The sequence below is a fragment of the Podarcis liolepis genome (assembly GCF_965112155.1).
Source record: "Podarcis liolepis genome assembly, chromosome: 8".
NCBI classification, from domain to species: domain Eukaryota; kingdom Metazoa; phylum Chordata; class Lepidosauria; order Squamata; family Lacertidae; genus Podarcis; species Podarcis liolepis.
Genome location: NC_139560.1, coordinates 52341360 through 52362069, shown reverse-complemented (window position 1 = coordinate 52362069; position 20710 = coordinate 52341360). Strand labels below are relative to the sequence as shown.

At 46.5% G+C, this 20710-nt stretch overlaps 1 protein-coding gene and 1 long non-coding RNA gene across 2 annotated transcripts in view; one reads left to right on the top strand and one right to left on the bottom strand.

Moving 5' to 3' along the window:
* The window catches only part of LOC310714024, a 497831-nt gene that overhangs the window by 74692 nt on the left and 402429 nt on the right, over window positions 1-20710 (bottom strand). The gene's annotated exons all lie outside the window — the stretch shown is intronic.
* Window positions 80-12777, top strand: LOC310713816 (uncharacterized protein; the record flags this gene model as incomplete). The annotated part of the gene is made up of 3 exons (XM_083518384.1): window positions 80-788; window positions 4162-4544; window positions 12766-12777. Exons 1-3 carry the CDS (start codon window positions 119-121, stop codon window positions 12775-12777), a joined length of 1065 nt encoding a protein of 354 aa, XP_083374510.1. The 5' UTR covers window positions 80-118.

The window sequence follows — 20710 nt, the reverse complement described above, 5'->3', positions numbered from 1 at the left end:
ACCTGCTGGTGAGCCATTTGGTTACAACTACCTGGAGGCTGCGTGACTATACGGTTGCATTTCAGTGCACCGGGTGCATTGCATTAATTTTGTTATTTGTCTTTTACTGATAGCAGGGATGGCTCCAAAGAAGAAGGCACCACGGAGGCCTGATCTTGCTTCTTCAGCAAAGCGGCCCATAAAGGGCCCGTCCCAAGCTTTGCGCTCTCCAGTGCCACACCGATCTGTTAGACGCCTTCAATCCATGGTCACTGGTTTGGCCAACGACCCAGTGGTGTTAGCGCGTGTTGAGGCTGAAATGGATGGCTTGATTCAACGCTGTTCGACTCCGACGACTTCTCCTACTAGCCCAGCTCCGCCTGTTGACGTTCTTCCTTCAGTGTCATCTTCCGCTGAAGATGAGGGGGAGGATTTGTTAGCTGGGGGTCCTTCGCGTACTACTCAATTGTCCCAGTCAACAGTCTTACCTGTCTCCCAGGCTGCAGCGCCAAGGGTACGGGGTGGCCCCAGGGGTCAGACCAGGCGAAGGACATCCACCAGGATTCGGGCGGCACGGGGTTCGGTTGTACAGTCCTCATCAGTAGTGAGGTCTGTTCCTGGTCGCTCACCTGTGGTCTCTTCTCAGTTGGTTCCAGGCGATGTGCTGCAAGGTGACGCATCTGAATCCTCAGTGGAGGACAGCCTTCCTCTCCCCCCTAGGCCGTCTTCAGGTGGGATCCGTCGCCGAAAAAAGAGTTCTAAGAAGCGTGCAAAGAGGAGGCGGAGAGACACCTCATCCTCTTCCGCAGGTACGTCGTCTCAAACCTCCAGTAGTGATGAGGAAGCTTCACTCTCATTATACTGGGGCTTTGGAGAGTCAAAATGGGCTTGGGAGAGGAGGGCAAACTCTCATAGGGCTAAGCACGGGGCGGTGCAGGATTGTCGGGACGGGGTCCTCCTGCCTGATGTGAGGGTTTCCACCAATTCAGCTAGGGACATTATACCAGGTGCCCACTTAACTACAAAGCTGCGATCCAGGATTCTGGATGGCCGTTACATTGATATATTTAGCTTGGCACCCCCTCAGGAGGGCCAGGACTCCCTGGATAAGGCAGCCGCAAAGAAGAGGGTGGTTGTGCCAAAGGCGGAAAGGACCTTCGAGCGTTGGCTTGATAGTTACCAGGTGTTTGCAGGAGTGGTGGCAGCGGCTTACCCACGGAGGTTGATGCATTTATGGGTCTATTTATCCATAGTTCGCTCAGCCTTTACGATGGCTGGAGCGTCGGCTGCGATTTCTTATGATGAGAATTTCAGACGCAGGGCTGCTAAGATCCCCACTGCCCGCTGGGATCGAAAGGATTTAGATGTTTGGACCACTTATGTGGCTCCACGTATTGACAATAAGCTCCCTGAAGCGCAAAAAACTAAGAATGTGCCAGCCAAGGCGGGTCGCAAGTTCTTTTGTTGGGATTTTAACAAGGGTACCTGTCAGCGCCAGTTCTGCAGGTTTTCTCATAGCTGTGAAAAGTGTTCAGGGAACCATCCAGCATCTGCTTGTGCTGGGGTTCGTCGGCCCTTTCGAAAAGGGGGGGGCTCACAGCAGCCCCCAAAAGCCGCTCCCCAGGCTGCGGCCGCCGGTGCAGGAAAATAGCGTACTTACCTCGTTAGCTTATACCCCGGTTAAGCTACAGCCGTTGTTGTCTTTGTTACAGTTATACCCTCTTCAGGAGGCAGCATCTTACTTGCGTGACGGTTTTTCCCTGGGATTTCGAATCCCAGTGGCGGCAAATCCTGTAGCTAGAAACCCTTCAAACCAGAAGTCTGTGAGAGATATGCCTGAGGTGGCGCGCAGGAAAATTGGGAAGGAACTGGCTTTACGCCGTATGGCCGGCCCTTTTGCCGTTCCCCCCTTTCCTAATTTGCATATTTCACCCTTGGGTATAGTGCCCAAGAAAGCTCCGGGGGAATTTCGCCTGATACACAACCTTTCACACCCTAGGGGCACATCAGTAAATGATGTTATTCCCCCGGAGCTTTGTTCAGTGAAGTATGCTTCGCTTGATCAAGCGATCAAGATGATAAGGAAATTTGGAAGGGGTGCTTTGCTAGCCAAATGCGACATCGAGTCTGCATTTCGGCTGCTTCCTATTCATCCTGATGACTTCTGGTTGCTGGGATTTCAGTTTGAAGGGGAATTTTACTTTGACAAGGCAATGCCCATGGGCTGCTCGGTAGCCTGTGCGGCCTTTGAGTGTTTCAGTTCATTCTTGGACTGGGCTCTGCGCAAAAGAACTGGTTTGGGCGGAGTTACTCATTATTTGGATGATTATTTATTGGCCTCAGCCAATGATACGGGGGATTGTGTGGCGTTGCTGCAGGCCTTTGCTGCTTTAACCGAGGAACTGGGTGTACCGTTAGCTGCGGAGAAGACGGAAGGTCCTTCTACGCAGCTGACTTACCTTGGTATTTTGTTGGATACGGTGGCGCAAACTTCCAGTTTGCCGATGGATAAGATACTCACGCTGAAGGGCATCATTGCTGAACTTATACCCATGAAAAAGGTTACCCTGCGGCAGCTGCAGTCCTTGTTGGGCCACCTGAACTTTGCCTGCAGGGTGATCGCCCCAGGGCGACCTTTCTGTTCTCGCTTGGCCAGACTTATGTCAGGTTTGAAATCCCCGAGGCATAGGGTGCGCCTGTCAGCTCAAGTGCGCGCTGACCTTCGTATTTGGTTGGAATTCCTAGAGGAATTCAATGGGGTGTCTCTCTGGCAGGACACCTTGAACCTTTATACCGATTTTCAGGTGCACTCTGATGCTGCGGGGTCGTTGGGTTTTGGTTTGTATTGGGATGGCAGGTGGTGTGCCGAGCGTTGGCCTGCAGCCTGGCGGGGGGAAGCTATAACTCGGGATTTAACTTTCCTTGAGTTTTTTCCCATTGTAGTGGCAGTCCATTTGTGGGTTGAGCAATTCAGGGACCGTCGAGTGTGTTTCTGGACAGATAACATGGCGGTGGTGAACGTGCTAGCCAAGCAGTCTTCACGTTCGCCTAGGGTATCAACCCTGTTGAGGGTATTTGTTTTGCATTGTTTGCGTTTTAACATTGTATTTTCTGCTCGTTTTGTGCCTGGAGTGTCTAACGAGATTGCCGATGCTCTGTCCCGTTTTCAGATGCAGCGGTTCAGGTCCCTGGCGCCAGTGGCTCGAGACCGTCCGGAATTTTTCCCGGATCATCTCTGGAACCTTGGCAGCACTTAGTTTTACAGGGAGTAGCTGCATCTGTTGCCCCCTCCACACTGAGGTCCTATAAGAAGGCTTGGACCGATTTTTTGCATTTTACTGGGCAGTCTGTGGTAGGGGGAACTGGCACACCTCATTCTACGGCACAGGTGCTCCAATATTTGGCGCATCTATTTCAGATGCAAAGGGCAGCCAGAACGCTGAGGTTGCATGCGGCTGCCATTTCTTTCTTTAGCAAAGTTTATTTTAATAATGACCCATGTGGGAAGTTCGTGGTGCGCAAGGCATTGGAAGGGTGGGGCCGGCTGTGCCCCTCCAGACCAGCTACAAGGAGGCCTATAACGTTTAGTTTGTTGACCAAGATGCGAAGTAAACTAAGGGGCATCTGCTGGTCTAAGTTTGAGGCGCGGTTATTTTCCGCAGCCTATTCAATAGCTTTTTTCGGAGCCCTGAGGCTTGGGGAGGTGGTGTGTGAACCTAAACAGGACGGGGGTTCGAGAGGTTTGTTGCTGCAGGACGTGAGCTTGTCTCAGTCTGAATTGCAGATCCTTGTCAGGAGTTCCAAAACTGATCAGCTGGGCAGAGGGGCAGTTATTCGGCTCCCAGCAACTGGGCGAGGGGGCCCTTGCCCAGTCAAGGATCTCCAGAAATATATGGCATTGCGGCCTAATGGGGAAGGGGCCCTGTTTATTCACGAAGATGGGCGTCCATTGGCACGTCATCAATTCACTGGTGTTTTGCGCAAGGCCATTGCTGCTTGTGGCTATGCAGCCTCGGAGTTTGCTCCGCATTCCTTTAGGATTGGGGCCGCAACTACAGCCGCCCATTGGGGATTGTCGGCTAGGAGGATCAAAGACCTGGGCCGTTGGAAGTCGGACGCATACAGGGGTTATGTGCGGAAATGATGTTGATTCAGGTACTCACATCTTTTGTTTTACCCTAGGTCTACCCACTGTCCGTGTTTGGATAGTGGGGCACAGTATTGTGCATTGGGCCGCTTGCAGAGCTCGGCAATCTGAATTGGGAGTTGGCCTTGGTCTTCCGCAGCACGTACAAGTGTCCTGGATTTCCAGAAGGGGGATGCGGTGGAAGGAGTTCTTACCGCTAATGCAGAGTCGTGTTCTCCTGGAGGGCCCCCCTACGGCGATTGTGGTGCAGCTCGGGGAAAATGATATGGTTTCTTTTTCCTGTTATGTTTTACGTAGTATTATTTTGCAGGATTTGAGGGACTTGGCGGCCTTGGTGCCCTCTACTAAGTTGATTTGGTCACAGTTGCTCCAGCGTTGCGGCTGGAAGGGTAGCCCCTGCCCTGAGGCCACCGAAAGGGTGAGAAAGCGTATTAATTCAGCTGCAAGCAAGCTGGTGTCTGATCTGGGTGGGCTTGTGATTTCCCACCCAGATATTAGGGCTAAAGCCACTGATTGCTACAGGTTTGATGGGGTTCATCTTACCTCTGTTGGGAGTGATTTATGGTTGAGGTCAGTGGCGGCTAAGTTGAGAGTATGTTTGGGTTTGTGAGTGGTTGGCGGTGAGCGTAAGGGCTCAGGTGGCGGTTAGGCATTGGTTCAAATTGGAGGGGTATGGAGGGGTATGGATTGGCTGTGCCTACCCCTCAGGTGATGCTGCAGCACGGGAATTCCGTTAAAGGAATTCAGGGGCTTACCATCCTTTCGTCCAAACCCCTGGAATCGGGTTTGGGCCGTGTAAGCCCCTAGGAGCATGCGGGGAGAAGCTGTGGGTCTGTGTCGCAGCTCCAGTTATCCCTGATCTTGTTCCTCCACACTGGCTTCCGCTGGAATCCGGAAGTCAGTGCTGTCCCCAAGGCGGGGGGGACAGCTAGTCTTAAAAACCAATGCCTATGCAACCACTCACAATTTGTATGATAATAAAGTTGTGGCCAAAATTATGCCAAAAACCTTAAACAAAAATTACGTGTGAAGTGTGAGTTATTTGGGATAAGGGTGTTTTGGGGGACCTCAGCACGCAAAGCGTGTTCTAATAAAAGAGAGCACGTGTTGCGGCTGGGGCCAGGCAAAGCACCCTGTAGTTGACAGGGAAATTTGATGAAAGCGATCTGGCAAGGTTTGGATGGTGTTGCTGGGGCAAATTGGATGTTGCCATTTTGGGGGTGGAGATCAGAGATTATTTAAGCAGGGCCCACAGAGAGTTGCTTTCTCTTTCGCTGTGGGCATCTGATCACCCGCCCGCCCTCCCTTGATTGGGCCTTCGCTGGACCTTGCTATGCCTGTCTAGGGGTCGTTCGCATTGGTGCGGGGGCCTGGTAGGAATTTTGCCATTTGGCTGATTAGTGTGTGCCATCTGGTTTTTTGCCTACTGCGTAGCAAATCGTCACAACTTGTAAGGTTGGCGGTTAGGCATTGGTTCAAATTGGTTGGTGGAGGGGTATGGATTGGCTGTGCCTACCCCTCAGGTGATGATGCAGCACGGGAATTCCGTTAAAGGAATTCAGGGGCCTACCATCCTTTCGTCCAAACCCCTGGAATCGGGTTTGGGCCGTGTAAGCCCCTAGGAGCATGCGGGGAGAAGCTGTGGGTCTGTGTCGCAGCTCCAGTTATCCCTGATCTTGTTCCTCCACACTGGCTTCCGCTGGAATCCGGAAGTCAGTGCTGTCCCCAAGGCGGGGGGGACAGCTAGTCTTAAAAACCAATGCCTATGCAACCACTCACAATTTGTATGATAATAAAGTTGTGGCCAAAATTATGCCAAAAACCTTAAACAAAAATTACGTGTGAAGTGTGAGTTATTTGGGATAAGGGTGTTTTGGGGGACCTCAGCACGCAAACTAATATCTCAGAAGAATACACAGCAAAACAAATTATATTTGTCAAACTTTGTTAACTGCATATTTATTTCCCAAAATAAATATAGCTCTCTCACAGCATTTATGCAGTGGATTGTTTGATTATAAAAATAACATATATGTAGCAAAAACCAGTACAGTACCTTGTCAATGAATGTTGTCTCTTCCAGACTCATAGTCTTCCCTCAGCCCTGGTTCATACATACATAATAGGAATTGTTTTCCCTGTGTGAAAAAGCCACAGTGAATCTTGGGCTTATAAAATCTCCCCTTGCTTCATCTTTCATGTACAGAAGAAATCAGAAGCATTTGCTTCAGGGTTTAAACGTGCTACAGTTCCCTGTTACATTTGAACTGGGGAACAGCGGTTTGTTTAAATTCTAGTTAGTGAGAATTACTCAGGATGAAACTCTGCATTGCAATCCTGGTTTGTTTACTAAGCTGAGTTTGTTTAAAATCAGCTTGCAGTCTCCTCTGAAGTGAAAAAGAGGAGCAAAGGTGAAGTTGGTGGTGCAGTATTGCAGGGGCTGTTCACAGGATGGGAAGCCATGTTGCTTTTCCTTTTATCTGAAGGGGGCCTTATGCTCTGAATTAAGAAGGAGTGCTGTGAGAGGTGCCTAAAGGGACATTATCATTTGTCCTCCTCATTTCCCTACATCTCCACTTCTGAACTTCAAACACATGTTAAGCGGTATCAAAACTGTGACTCCTCAATTAATGCTTTGCATTTGTTGTTCTGCCAGAATGGGCTGTTAAAAATCAAGCTGCCTGGAGGAAAGGAATGATGAAAAGTTCTGACAGTGCTAGCCAGAGATTTTGAAAGCAAGGACTCAGCTATACAGTTGCAAATACGTTTTGATTGTGTTGTAAAGTGCAATATACAATTGGGACACTAGACAGCAACTGTGAGCTGTAGCAAATTCAATGCATTTTTCAAAACGATTTTTAAAAAAGCATTTTCACATTTTTTAAACGTGTGTAGATTGCACCCAAGTGTAGGCATCTCCACTACAATGAATAATTTATCTTTATTGTATCGAGCATTAAGGGTTATATCCAGCTGGTCCAGCAGGTGGTATCTACTAACAGAATAGGAGTTCACCTGTCTGGCCTGCGGGACCCTCCCAACAACTGTTTGGGGGGGTTCTCCCAAACTTCCAGAACAAATTATCAGGGGGCATTGGGAGCTGTAGCCAAGGGTGGAAATGGCAAAATAGCCTCCTGTCCTATCCCAGATCAGATCATTCACTGACCTTTATACCCTATTTGTGTTCTCATGATTACTGTAAGTTTCACTATTCCTAACTGCTTCCATAGTTTTCTGATTAATTGCATTTTTGTTGCTTATATGTTGTATTTCATTTTTAGCGTATGCAATCTTTTATAAGGGTGTGTGTGTGTGTGTATACACACAGTGGTACCTTGAGTTAAGTACTTAATTCGTTCTGGAAGTCCGATCTTAACTAGAAACAGTTCTTAACCTGAAGCACCACTTTAGCTAATGGGGCCTCCCATGCCACTGGAGCCCGATTTCTTTTCTTATCCTGAAGCAAAGTTCTTAACCTGAAGCAATATTTCTGGGTTAGTGGAGTTTGTAACCTGAGGTACCACTATACACACACACACACACACACACACACACACACACACAGTACATGGGTACTTCACGTGATTTATTTATTATTATTTTTTTAAAAGATAGGTCCTTTATTACTTGAATCCAGAAAATCTCTTTTGCCACTTCAGTTGCCACATGCCAGAACATTTCCATTTCAGGACATTGCTACCTTATTTGGATTTGCCCTGAAACAGAAATCATTGGTGTACAGTAACTGAGCTGAGAAAAGATTAATTCTAAAGTAATTTCCTCCAAAACAGTTTAACTTCCTGCTTTACTAAAGTACTGAGCAAAACATAGTTTGCTTGGGGGAAGGTTGGTGTGGGACCTTGTTTTTCATCCCACACCTAAGTGCTGCGATATCACACTACCCAGTATGGTGAGATAGTTAAAATTCAAAAGTCAAAAGGCAGCCAGAGGAGGGGGGGGCAGGAGAGAGAGAGAGAGATCCACTTGGTGGCAGCAATGGGGGGGGGCAGGGTTGGCTGGTTTGCTTGCCTTGTTTCTCTTTCATGGTGCTGATCACAGCATCCCCTTAAAATAACATTATACAGATTTTTGGAACTGAAAGACATGCCGCGGCAGAGAGCAGGGAACGATTTTGCATAGAAAAGTTTAAAATCCCTATTTTACTGCCCTGTAATAAAGCAAGATGAGCGCCGCAACCCCAGAGTTGCCACGACTGGACCTAATGGTCAGGGGTCCCTTTACCTTTTTAATTCAGAGTTATCATTGGGTTTATAATATGTACCAAATTTTCCTGGAAATGAAAAGTATTGATCTACTGGGTTCTTAAAGCAATGCCACCATTCATCTGTGGGGGGGGGGGGGTATGAAAGCTCTCCTGTGGGGACAGTACGAAGAAAAATTTGCAGAAATAGGAAGTGTTTCCTCTACCTTTAGAAAAGCTTACATGTTTGAACTTGAATATTTTCCAATTAAAAAAAAAAAAAGAAAACATTCTGGGACTCTTTAATCCATGTCCTTGATTCATGTCCTGCAAGATGATGATGATTTTACTCAAATTAACTTTTCTATAGTTGCAAGACCTTAGGCATCGCTGGTGTTATGCCAATGTAAGAATCTCAGCATTGTGCAATATATTTCAGGAATGGGGAGCCTCTGGTCCATGGGCCAGTTGGACCACTGGGGGAGGGGTCAAAGTTGGCACATGAGGCTATTTTGCTTAAACTATGCCCACCTATCAACCTGCTGACATCAGTTGATGGGCTGGCAGATGTGATTCAATCCTGATGTGTCCTGTTTCATCACAACACACCCCTGAACCAGCTGGATTAAAGCCTCTGCTCATCACCACACAAGCATGAATCCAAATGGGAACAATGGATTTTCTGCGACCAGCAAAGATGCCCCACTTTGTCCTGGTCCTCTGTTGCTTTATGAAGCAAGAAGCATCATACTCTTTAACCCATTCTGCCAGCTATTGATGCAAGCAACAAACAGACAAGGGTCAACTCACAGGAGAATTCTTCCAGCAATATAGTAACGTTCAAATGCTTCATAAAGCTATACAGGACCAGAGCAACATAGCAGTGGCCTAGCTAGTTGCTTGGGCGACTGGGGCGAAGTGCCCATGGGGTGGGGCAAGGCATCTGTGGGGCGGGGCAGGGAGCGTCAGAATCCCAGTGCCCGAGGCCCATTCCGCTCTGGCACCCTGCAGCCCCGCACTGATTTTTTGAGCAGTGTGGAGCCTGCAGGGAGTCTGCCTGCCACCTCTCCCTCAGCTGTAGAGTGCTGTTTCAGGCAGCCTGGAGCCTGCAAGCGCCCAAGCCACCGTGTCACTCCCAGGAGAGACACGTGGCTCGGGTGCGGTAAGTGCTGCCCACTTTGGTGTGGCGCCCAGTGCTCCCCAAGCCCCCTTAGCTACGCCTCAATCCTTCCCATCTGGATTTTGGCCTGATACTACTAAAAATGTGATTGCATGGAGGATAAGTTGTCTACAAGCAAATTTAGACATTGCACAACTGAATCAGAGAGTGATATTTATTCTGGGTTAATTTTTGTAGAATAAAATATATCTTCAGAATGTGCCCCAGTATAGCTGTAGCTAAAAGTGAAGGAACAAGGGTTATTAGCAATTATTACATGGGCTGTACACTTCACCTATCAATAAATAGAGTAATGCAAAATTCACACTTCATATGTTTTTATGAAAGGATGTTTGAGGACTAATGTGTGAATTGGAACTTAACTAGCCACTGGATTTTGCTCATCACTGAATGCTGTGATGCTGCTTTGATCAACTCATCCCCAGACTGTCATGTAAAAAAAAAAAAAAATCTGGAGGGATTCAAGTGCACAACAGAAATCTAGGTTTGCACAATTAAAGTGGATTAATGACTGGCAGAATTCGTGACCAGGGAGAAGAGTCAGTGGAGGAAAATTGGAAGAAATTTAAAGACTACTTGCAGAAGCACTGTAAAATTAAGGAATGTTAAAACGATGTCTGATGGAAAATAAGGGGTATTGGTACAAAGACTTTTAAGAATATGTAAATAGGGATTGACAATTGGAAAAATTATATGTATAATAGGCTAACATCTTGAGTAAGGATATGCTAGAGGGTAAGGACTTGCTGAATTAAATATCTGAACTGGAATACAAAAAGGGAGGTGTGAGGAGGTCAAGAAACTAGGGAATGAAGTACAAGATATGAAAATACTAATCTATTTTCTGTTTTGCTTTTTGGTGTTTTTTTTCTTTTTCCTTTTTTTCCTTATTTTGTTAACTGGCTTCTATTGTGTATTTCTGATGATTTTTGTTTTTGTACTTTTTCATTTTTGTAGTCTTTATTATTTCTAACTCTTGAAACTTTTTATTGTTTATGAAACTTTAATAAATATTATCTTAAAAAAAAATTTAAAGTGGATTAAAGTACTCTGTCATTCCAGCACAAAATACTCACTTCAAAAAGAAGAAGAAAGAAACTGCATTAGAATCCCACCCTTAGCCACTCTGAATATTTATTTGTCTGTGTAAAGTGCTTCCCACTAAGTTTGGACCATTTTAAATCATGCCAGGGGGCGACTGGGCAAGGGAGATGTTAGGTTTGGTGCTTTGGTTAAAAGTTAACCCCAAATAAGTGGGAGCCATTTTACTCAAACAACAAACTGTGCAGAGGTTTGTCATTGGAAGGGAGTGGGGAGGAAATTCTGAACTATAGTGTGGGGTGGTTTGTTTGAGATACCCCATTTTCTTATACCAGTCAAACATTCAATGCTGTGTGCTGATAATGAAGAAGCTTTCCATGAAATACAATTAATATTGCACAGCCGCTCTGAAGCAGCACAAAAAATAAAAGAAAAAATATTCCAACATGCTATTCTTCTGATGAAGCTATTTTCAGTTCTAGTATCTGTGCTATTGTACCACCTCTACTATAGCTTGGCAGTGCAGAAACAGTAGTAAAAATATTTTATTATCTTTTTTAAAAGGTCTCACTGTGGCCTCAGCTGAGTAACTTGTAAAGCTAATGAAGTCCCCAAAGTGTGAGAACTTTATATTACAATTGGCAGCAGCCTACTCTAAAACTGCTCTCTTCTGTCATACATATTAAAAATACAAAAGCACAGATGAATTCAATGAATTAACAATAAGTTGCTCATTTAAAATCAGAATGCAGCTCTTTCCCTATTAAATTTCAAGAAGTAATTAAGTACAAGCGTTAGTCCTGTTTTGAAGGTGATTTGTTATTTTGCCTTAATATGTCAGAGCTACTTTTAAAAAAAGAATAATAATAATGCCTGTTTACCCCCAGACACTGTCATTTCACTCCTTAGAAATACCTTGACAATCTAGGCATGCTGTGCCTTGCCCTGCCTATGCCTCCTCATTTATTGATATTTCAAATCACAGTGAAGTAGATTTTGCCAGACTCTACCTGGTTGTTTCCTGAAGTTCAGAGCTTTATTTCTAAATCACAGAGGGTAAAAACATGAATGAGAGGTCCCTTCTCAACTAGGCATCCTTATGTGGATGAGTGGCTTGGTACATGTATCTCACAGGTCAATTGTGCACTGGATGCATGCCCAATGTGTTGCAATCATGCTTGCAGAGGTAACAGAGGTAAATTACAACAGTAATTTAGTTGTGCCTCATACCAGCCAAATGCACAGACTGGGGGGCATGGCTACTATGTGCATCAGAGGATAGGCCAGACTGCACAGCCTCATTTCCACCCCATCCCCTGCTTGTTCCTTCATTGTGTGCTGGCATGGATCATCTGAATGTCTCCATACTAAAGTTTAAAAGATTTATTTATTTTTAATGCTGAATTTTGACTAGATATAACTTAATCATGTATCAAATGTATGTGCTGATATAGAAGGAGGATTTTGTAATTAACCTGATTTGTATCAACCATGATATCTAAGATCTGGCCACCTGGCATTACATTAATTTTGCAAAGCCAAATCCCATTTTGACAGCTAGCAAAGCTGTCACTACGCATAGTTTGTCACCTAGGCAACCAAAAACCTGCTTTCTCAACCTAGTCAGTGGCTGCTCAGTCACTTGCAAGTATCCTGAAATGGTCAGAAGAAATTTCCCAATTCCTGCCCAGAATAAATTGAGAAAGTAAACTTCTTTTTTAAAGGCCTTTCAGGACTAACTAATGACTCAGAGTGCTTAATTTATACTAACTTCCATTAGCATGTACAATTCTAAAACCCACTTTAGCATAAGTGGCCCTGACTGGTTTTTCTTCAGCCTTGATTTACATGTCTCCAGGGTATGCTAATATTGATTGGTCCATGTCAGAAGGAATGGGTGGCAATCCTTCCCCCAATCCTGGCAGTTTATTGAAGGAACGTACCGTATTTCCTAGAAAATTTGTGGAGAGATTTCTTTGCAGCTTCTTTTCCAGGAAAAAGGTATTGGTCATAATTCCTATTCTTGTTTCTTTTCATTTTCCTCCAGTAACAGCTGCTTTCACATTAGGGTTGTAGCACTACTGAGACGTGAGTGGAATTAGGTATCCACATGGTACCTAGTATGGTGATTCATCCCACATTGGTGTTGTCCAGCTTCTCCTTCAATTAAAAAAGCTCTTTAACTAGTAGCTTTTCTTATCATCTCTTTCTTTTTAGGAAGATGATTAGCTACTTCTCATGTACTTGTTGTGGCTGCGGTGTATGGGGTGTTATGGGAGGAGTGGTACCTCTGGTGGTGGACATGTCCTGCTCCTTCTGGGGTACTTTGTCCATCTTTGTTTCCCACCCTGCACTCAGCTCTCACCTGTGGCTCCTAGAAGCTATCAGCATGTGATAGCAGCCACACCCTGGGAAATTGCTTCAACTGGCCAGTTAAACCAGGTGAAGGTAGTCAATGGGCATCAAACTCTCTGTGAGTTAGGGACCCTCCCTGCATGTGAAAACAGGCTCTGACGAATTGAACAGACGAGATCAATAGTCCAACGGCCAAGAAGGTGGTTTCTGCTCGTACTGTAGAGGGATGTGAGGGGAAGATGGGGCTCGTCCACCTGGAAACATACTCCATCTAGAAGGAGCTAAACTCTGATCCTGAACCTCCATATGCCTTGCGGGGATATCTTCAGAATGGACCAAGGAGTAAACCCTACACAAATCCGGACTTCAGTTCCCCATTAGGTGGCATCTTGTATGCCTCCTTCTGGCAACTCCTGCAGCCAAGCTGGTGTCAAACGTATTGCTCTGCTCTCCTTGGACAGCATCAGAGAAGCTGAGAGTGGAGACTTGTTGTTTGGGCAGTCCAGGACCTCCATACACACTGTCCAGGCTTGCACCCTGGGGAAGTCACTTCAGTTTGATTTCAACCTCGGAAGCACACTTTATTGTCTCCTGAGACAAACAGATGCCAACAACAACTTGTGGTTGCATCATTCCTGGTTTACCAGCAAGCGACTAACAAGAGGTGGCATTGCACCAATTTGCTCATGCTATGAACCCACAGCAAATAGTATTGTTCCCCAGGGCACAGGGTGAGCTGATAACAGCTACCTGCAAGTGTCAAACAAGGGCAGCACACTATTGAAAAGGAGAAGAAAAGTATTAAAATTAGAACCACTATCAGTATCACCAAAGGGAAAACAATCTTTAATCTTAGAGTGAATTCTACCAGCCCCCTAGAATTGCCCCCTTTCACCCACCCAGTTTGCTACTGCCTTCAAATTTCAAGCTGAATTTAAAGATCTGTTCAAGTTGTGAACAGAAATAAAAGTAATAATTGTTTTGCTCTTTTAGCCTTTAAAAACAAACAAAAAACGCATATACTTCAAATCCTACACAAAATATGCATGGCATGTGCATTACTACACATTTTCAAAGCAGGATAACAAAGAACAGGTAATCACCGCTTTAGAAAATAGAGGTTTAGCCTTCAGATGTAATTCAATTGAGATGTTTGTTTTTATTTCCGTTTAATTTGCTTGATGTTGTTGTTTTTGTTACACTGAAATGACTGGAACCTTTTGAAGAGTTATTTCAGATGGTCAGGATTAGTCATTTTTAGAATGCTGTAAAAGACACCTTAAGGGAAAGCTCTGCACTACGGGACTTTAAAAACCAGACTATTTTTCTGCCACTTTCATTGAGTTAATGCTGCCAAACCTTCCCTGGGTCAATACTGAACCACACCAAGCCTGACTGTGGACATTAGCAAAATATATGACACAGAAATATTCCGAGAGAGGGATGTTCTCCCTAAAGGGATAAAAGTGTCAAGAACAATATGCAAAGCTTGTTTGGTTGTAAATTAGAAATAATAACACTTTCAGTTGCTCTTATGGGGAAATGACACTTTTCTTTTCTTTTTACTCTTTAGGTAAAAGATAGTCCACCAAAAAAAAAAAAAGCCTTACTCTATTTCATACTAAACAACCTTATGGGCAAAGATGTATGTAATCTTCACATTTATATTGCATAAACAGAAAATTATTTACCCCTCAACATCATATGGTTTTCCTATGAGTGTGGATATCTGAGCAGAACATATGCATGCGGACTCCCATGCTTAAGTTAGGCCTTCTTCCCAAGTAAAAGCCCTCACTTGATCAGGGCTTATGTGTGCCCTGTCTATGCTCATGGGCTTCCCCTACTTAAACATCCCCCTGCTCAGATGGTCAACACATCGATTTTGGGAGTCAAGCCTGGGAAGCCAGAAGCCAGTATATATTCTGAGATTCTAGTTATTTCAAAGTAATATAGACCAGGTATCATCTAGTGTAGGCTATTGGTTTTCTAGTCATGTTCATAAGAGTGTATCTGCATAAGGGATGCCTTTATGCGTCGTTCACCTCTTTACATTTCACAGAAGCAGGCCTCCAGTGCTTTCCTGGTTAACAGTCAAATGTATTTTGATATTGCAAATCATGCATACATGTTCCCCCCACCAGAACGAACAGGTTGCAAAAGCACTGTACTCTGCATTTGGCTAGCTGACCACAATTATTGTGTGATATGCAGTCCTTAGCTTAGCGGTTACCACAAATTTTTTGCTAATCTAACATCACACAGGTGCAAATCGATGCGATTTACAGGTGCACGTGACTTACAGGTGATTTAGAAGAATAGAACTAAAGCATTAAATAAAAATGATAAATTGTAATTAGTCACTAGACATGACCCAAAAAACATTTAAATAAATTTATACCCCATTAAAACAAAAGAATTCCTAATGCTTAACTTTTTTTAACTTTTTAAACTTTTTTTGCACCAGGTAGATTAATTGCACTGTTGGCTAGATTTATTCCCATTTGCAAAGTGTGTTTCAGTCAAGCCAGTGGGTCATTACATGGGCAAGTAGATACTAGTCCTGCCCTGCAAACCATTTTCCCAGAGTGAAACTATATTTATACTCCATGGTCATTTATCTTTGGACCTTGATTTGCACTCTGTCCATTCCTTTCCATCACTCTGTCCATTCCTTTCCTCCCCAGAACTTTTGAGCTAGAGGTGAGAGCTTTTATCCCCCCCCAAACCATTCACTGTTTAAATATGACCTGACAGATTTGTCATCCTACAGTATCTCTGCTGCTAAACACTTCTCTTTCTTTGAATACTAGTAATAAATAAAATGATGGGAAGCAAATGGTGGTATTTTATTCAGATAACTTAAATCTCCTGCCCTAGTCTAAGAAACTCCAGTAATGTAAGTATAATCGGGGGGGGGGGGGCTAAAATAATCTTAATGAAATGCCACAGTTTTTATCTCATCTTTATATTCCTCTTGAGAGGAGTGTCTTATCAATAAAGATGGAAAAATCAAGCTGAAAGTATATGACATTTATTTAATAAGAGTTCTTAACAAAACTTTCTTATATCAATAATCCTCAAAGGTAAATGCAATCTTGGTACTTTTTCTTAAAGCCAGAATAATATTTGTCTGTCGTTTTTTATATCAAGTTATATAAAAAGTGATCTCCCAAGTGATAAAGGCATACAAATAGAACTGTCAGTATTATTTTCCTTTCAGGAACAGTGAGGGAGAAAGTTAAGGGATAGCATTGCATTCCATGCAGCTGTATGACTTTCTGACTTGAGAATTTTTCCTCCTCCGGAACATCCAGTAAAGATTACCACTGTTCATGCTTGGCAGTGATTAGTTGAGTGCCGGCAACGATTGCAGAACTATTCAGAAATGGAAGTTTCATCGGGAAAGTGGAAAGAAGATGGCACAGGGTGGTGAGAGCTGGATAAGGCGCATTAAGTGCTGAGAGCTGCCAAATATAGCAAGAGGTGGTGCAGCTCTTTCAGTGGTACAGAGGCTGCAAAAATGGCAAATAAAAAACACAAACTGGTAGTTTACCACCCAACCATACCATATTTGGACAGAGATCTCCCACCTGGGAAATAAGACCTTTAACCTTATGCAATGCAAAGTGGCTATTGATTAAGGCCAGAATTCTAACCATTACTAGTCAGAAGTTGGTCCTATTGAGTTCAGTGGCACTTATTCTCAGGGGTCAGGATTGTAGCCTAAGTTTGTGGTGCATAAGGAGCTGCTGCCGCTTTGCCGGTGAGTCTTGGGGAGGACCGCTCCCCCTTCAAGCCCATTCTCCACCTTGGGCCTGGGGGCGGGCCCCATACTCCACCTCAGCATATAAGGCTCCAAGGAGGCCTCGGGACATCGCTGCTGCCGCTTTGCCGGTGAGTCTTGGGGAGGACCGCTCCCCCTGCAAGCCCATTCTCCACCTTGGGCCTGGGGGCGGGCCCCATACTCCACCTCAGCATATAAGGCTCCAAGGAGGCCTCGGGACATCGCTGCTGCCGCTTTGCCGGTGAGTCTTGGGGAGGACCACCCCCCCTGCAAGCCCATTCTCCACCTTGGGCCTGGGGGCGGGCCCCATACTCCACCTCAGCACACAAGGCTCCAAGGAGGCCTCGGGACATCGCTGCTGCCGCTTTGCCGGTGAGTCTTGGGGAGGACCGCCCCCCCTGCAAGCCCATTCTCCACCTTGGGCCTGGGGGCGGGCCCCATACTCCACCTCAGCACACAAGGCTCCAAGGAGGCCTCGGGACATCGCTGCTGTTCTTCTGCCAGTGAGTCTTGGGGAGGACCGCTCCCCCTGCAATGCCCATTCTCCACCTTGGGCCTGGGGGCGGCCCCCATACTCACCACCGCCACAACTCTAAGGACACTGCTGCTGCAGCAGCAAATGTTTAAACGTTTTATATTTTTTAAAGTGTTTTAAAAGTGTTTTTACTTATTACTTTGTTGTATCACCAGAAACGGTGGTTTTTTATACATGTATTTTTATTTTGTTTTGTTTTATTTTGGGTTGGGATGGTTGTTGAGTGGGGTGGGGATTGGTTTTGTTTTGGGGTAATGGTTTATTTGTTTGTTTGTTTGTTTTTATATTTTGTAAATGGAGGCGAGTATGAGGCCTGGGATTCCTACTGTGGAGGGGCGAGGGAGGTATGGCGGTGGGGGCAGATGTCATAGGCGAAGGGGATCGAGATACGGATATGCTCGTACCCCTTCCAATCTGCGCCCCATCCCGAGAGACGAGGGTAGGGTGAGCAAGGATTACTCACCTCCGTCACTGGTGTTGTGCAATGCCAGGTCTATAGGCAACAAAACCGCCACCCTGCGAGATTTCATCATCTCGCAGGGGGTCGACCTGGCTTGTGTGACGGAGACCTGGGTGCGCGAAGGGGATACTGTTACCTTACGAGAGATGGCACCCCCGGGTTTTTCCGTCCTCCACCAGTCACGGACTGTGGGCCAGGGGGGAGGGGTGGCACTATTAATCCGGGAAGATTGTTCTTTCAGGGCTCTACCACCGCCATCGATCCCCGGCATTGAATGTGTTGGCCTAGTGTGGGGCTCCGAGGTGAGCTTGGCTGTCTGGCTGGTGTACCGGCCACCTAGCGCACCAGCAGCCACCCTGTCAGGCCTGCTGGAGGCGGTGGCCGGCTGGGCCTTGGAGTTCCCTAACCTATTGGTATTGGGGGACTTCAACATCCATGCCGATGCCACTCCCTCCTCACAGGCTCTGGACCTGGTGTCTTCCATGGCGACACTAGGGCTCTCCCAGTTTGTTTCGGGCGCCACACATCAAGCAGGCCACACGCTGGATCTGATCTTTGGCGTCGGCATAGATGTGATCATGTTTCCTTCGATGAAGGTGCCATGGTCTGATCACTACGCTCTGAAAGCCAGGATTGACGTTCCACCCCCACCCTGCTTAGGTGGTGAGCCGATTTGGGCTCGCCCGCGGAGGCTGATGGACCCTGATAGATTCCGTCAAGCCTTGCGGGACCTTTCTCCCCCTGGCGACTCATTGACTGAGCTTGTTGAGGGCTGGAATACCCAGCTCCTGGCAGCCATCAATGAGATCGCACCTAAGCGCCCTCTGCGACCCCGCAGAAACCGGGCTCCCTGGTTTACTGAGGAGCTCCGGAAAATGAAGCGGGACCTCAGACGGCTAGAGCGAGTATGGCGGGGTGCCCGTGACGGAGCCTCAAGAACATCTTATAGGGTTTTTATGAAAACCTACGAGATGGCAGTGAAGGCCGCTAAGAAGTCCTACTTCTCGGCCTCCATTGCATCCGCTAGCTCTCGCCCGGCACAATTATTTAGTATAATTCGGTCTTTAACGTCCCTCGAAGGACAACCAAATTTAAATAACAATTCGACACACAGCTGTGAGGCATTTGCGAGCTTTTTTGCGGAGAAGGTCCTGTCGCTCCACCATGACCTCCCTGCCAATTTGGATACAATAAAGGAACTGGAGGCCCCTCGACTGTCCTCGGGTCCAGTATTGGACCACTTTGACCGGATATCCCCAGCCGATGTGGACAGACTCCTCCGAGCTGGAAAGCCCACCACTTGTCCTCTTGACCCGTGCCCGTCTTGGCTGATTAGAGCGTGTCCAGACGAGGTGCGGGCCCCCCTGGGGGATATCATCAATTTGTCCCTTGGCACCGGGACATTCCCAGGGGAACTGAAGGAGGCAGTGGTGCGTCCGCTCTTAAAGAAAACATCATTAGATCCCTTAGATCTATCCAATTACCGCCCAGTTTTGAATCTTCCATTCCTGGGTAAGGTGATTGAGAGAGCGGTTGCTGAACAGCTTGGTAGGTTTCTGGATGAAACATCGGCTCTGGATCCATTCCAGTCTGGCTTCCGCGCTGGTCATGGGACCGAGACGGCTCTGGTCGCCCTAACAGATGATCTTCGTAGACAGCTGGATCGAGGCGGGTCGGGGCTGCTGATTCTTCTAGATCTGTCAGCAGCTTTCGACATGGTTGATCACGAACTTCTGGACCACCGCCTCGCTGACGTGGGGATCCAGGGCACAGTCCTTCAATGGCTGCGCTCGTTTCTCTCTAGTCGGGGACAGAGGGTGGCGCTTGGGGGGGAACTGTCATCCCGCCACTCCTTGGTGTGTGGAGTGCCTCAGGGTGCGATTCTCTCCCCGATGCTTTTTAACATCTTTATGCCCAGCTTGTCCGGAGTTTTGGGCTGGGCTGCCATCAGTATGCTGATGACACCCAACTCTATCTGTTGATGGATGGCCATCCTGACTCGGCCCCAGACACACTGATCAGATGCTTGGAAGCTGTGGCTGGATGGTTACGTGGGAGCCGGTTGAAGTTAAATCCTTCGAAGACAGAGGTCCTCTGGCTGGGACGGGACGATATGGGATTGAGGGGGCAACTCCCATCTCTTGCGGGGGTGCAATTAGTGCCAGCGCCGTCCGTTAAGAGTTTGGGTGTAATCTTCGATACCTCCCTCTCCATGGAGGCGCAGATTGCAGCTATAACAAAGGCGGCATTTTTTCATCTCCGCCAAGCTAAGCAGTTGGCTCCTTACCTCTCTCGCCCTGACCTAGCCACTGTGATCCACGCGACGGTCACCTCCAGACTGGATTATTGTAACTCGCTCTACGTGGGGCTGCCCTTGAGACTGACCCAGAAACTCCAGCGGGTGCAGAATGCCGCAGCGAGACTCCTTACGGGGTCTTCGCTGCGGGATCACATTCATCCGGTGCTATACCAGCTGCACTGGCTCCCGGTGGAGTACAGGATCAGGTTTAAGGTGCTGGTTTTAACCTTCAAAGCCCTACACGGCCTAGGACCCTCGTATCTACGGGACCGCCTCTCCTGGTATGCCCCACAGAGGAACTTACGGTCCTCAAATAAAAACATCTTGAAGGTCCCAGGCCACAGAGAGGTTAGGCTGGCCTCAACTAGAGCCAGGGCTTTTTCGGCTGCGGCTCCAACCTGGTGGAACGCTCTGTCACAAGAGACAAGGGCCCTGCAGGACTTGACATCTTTCCGCAGGGCCTGCAAGACAGAGCTGTTCCACCAGGCCTTTGGTTAGGGCACAGCCTGACTCCCTCCTTTGGCAATCTTTACAATACTTTAGTTTATGGTTGCCATCAATTTTGATTTTAATTAATTCTTATGATGTTTTATAATGTTGCACTATTTTAGTGTTGTTAGCCGCCCTGAGCCCGGCTTCGGCTGGGGAAGGCGGGATATAAATAAAATTTATTATTATTATTATTATTTTCTCAACAGGGCTAAATAAAGGCCAAATGGGGGGTCA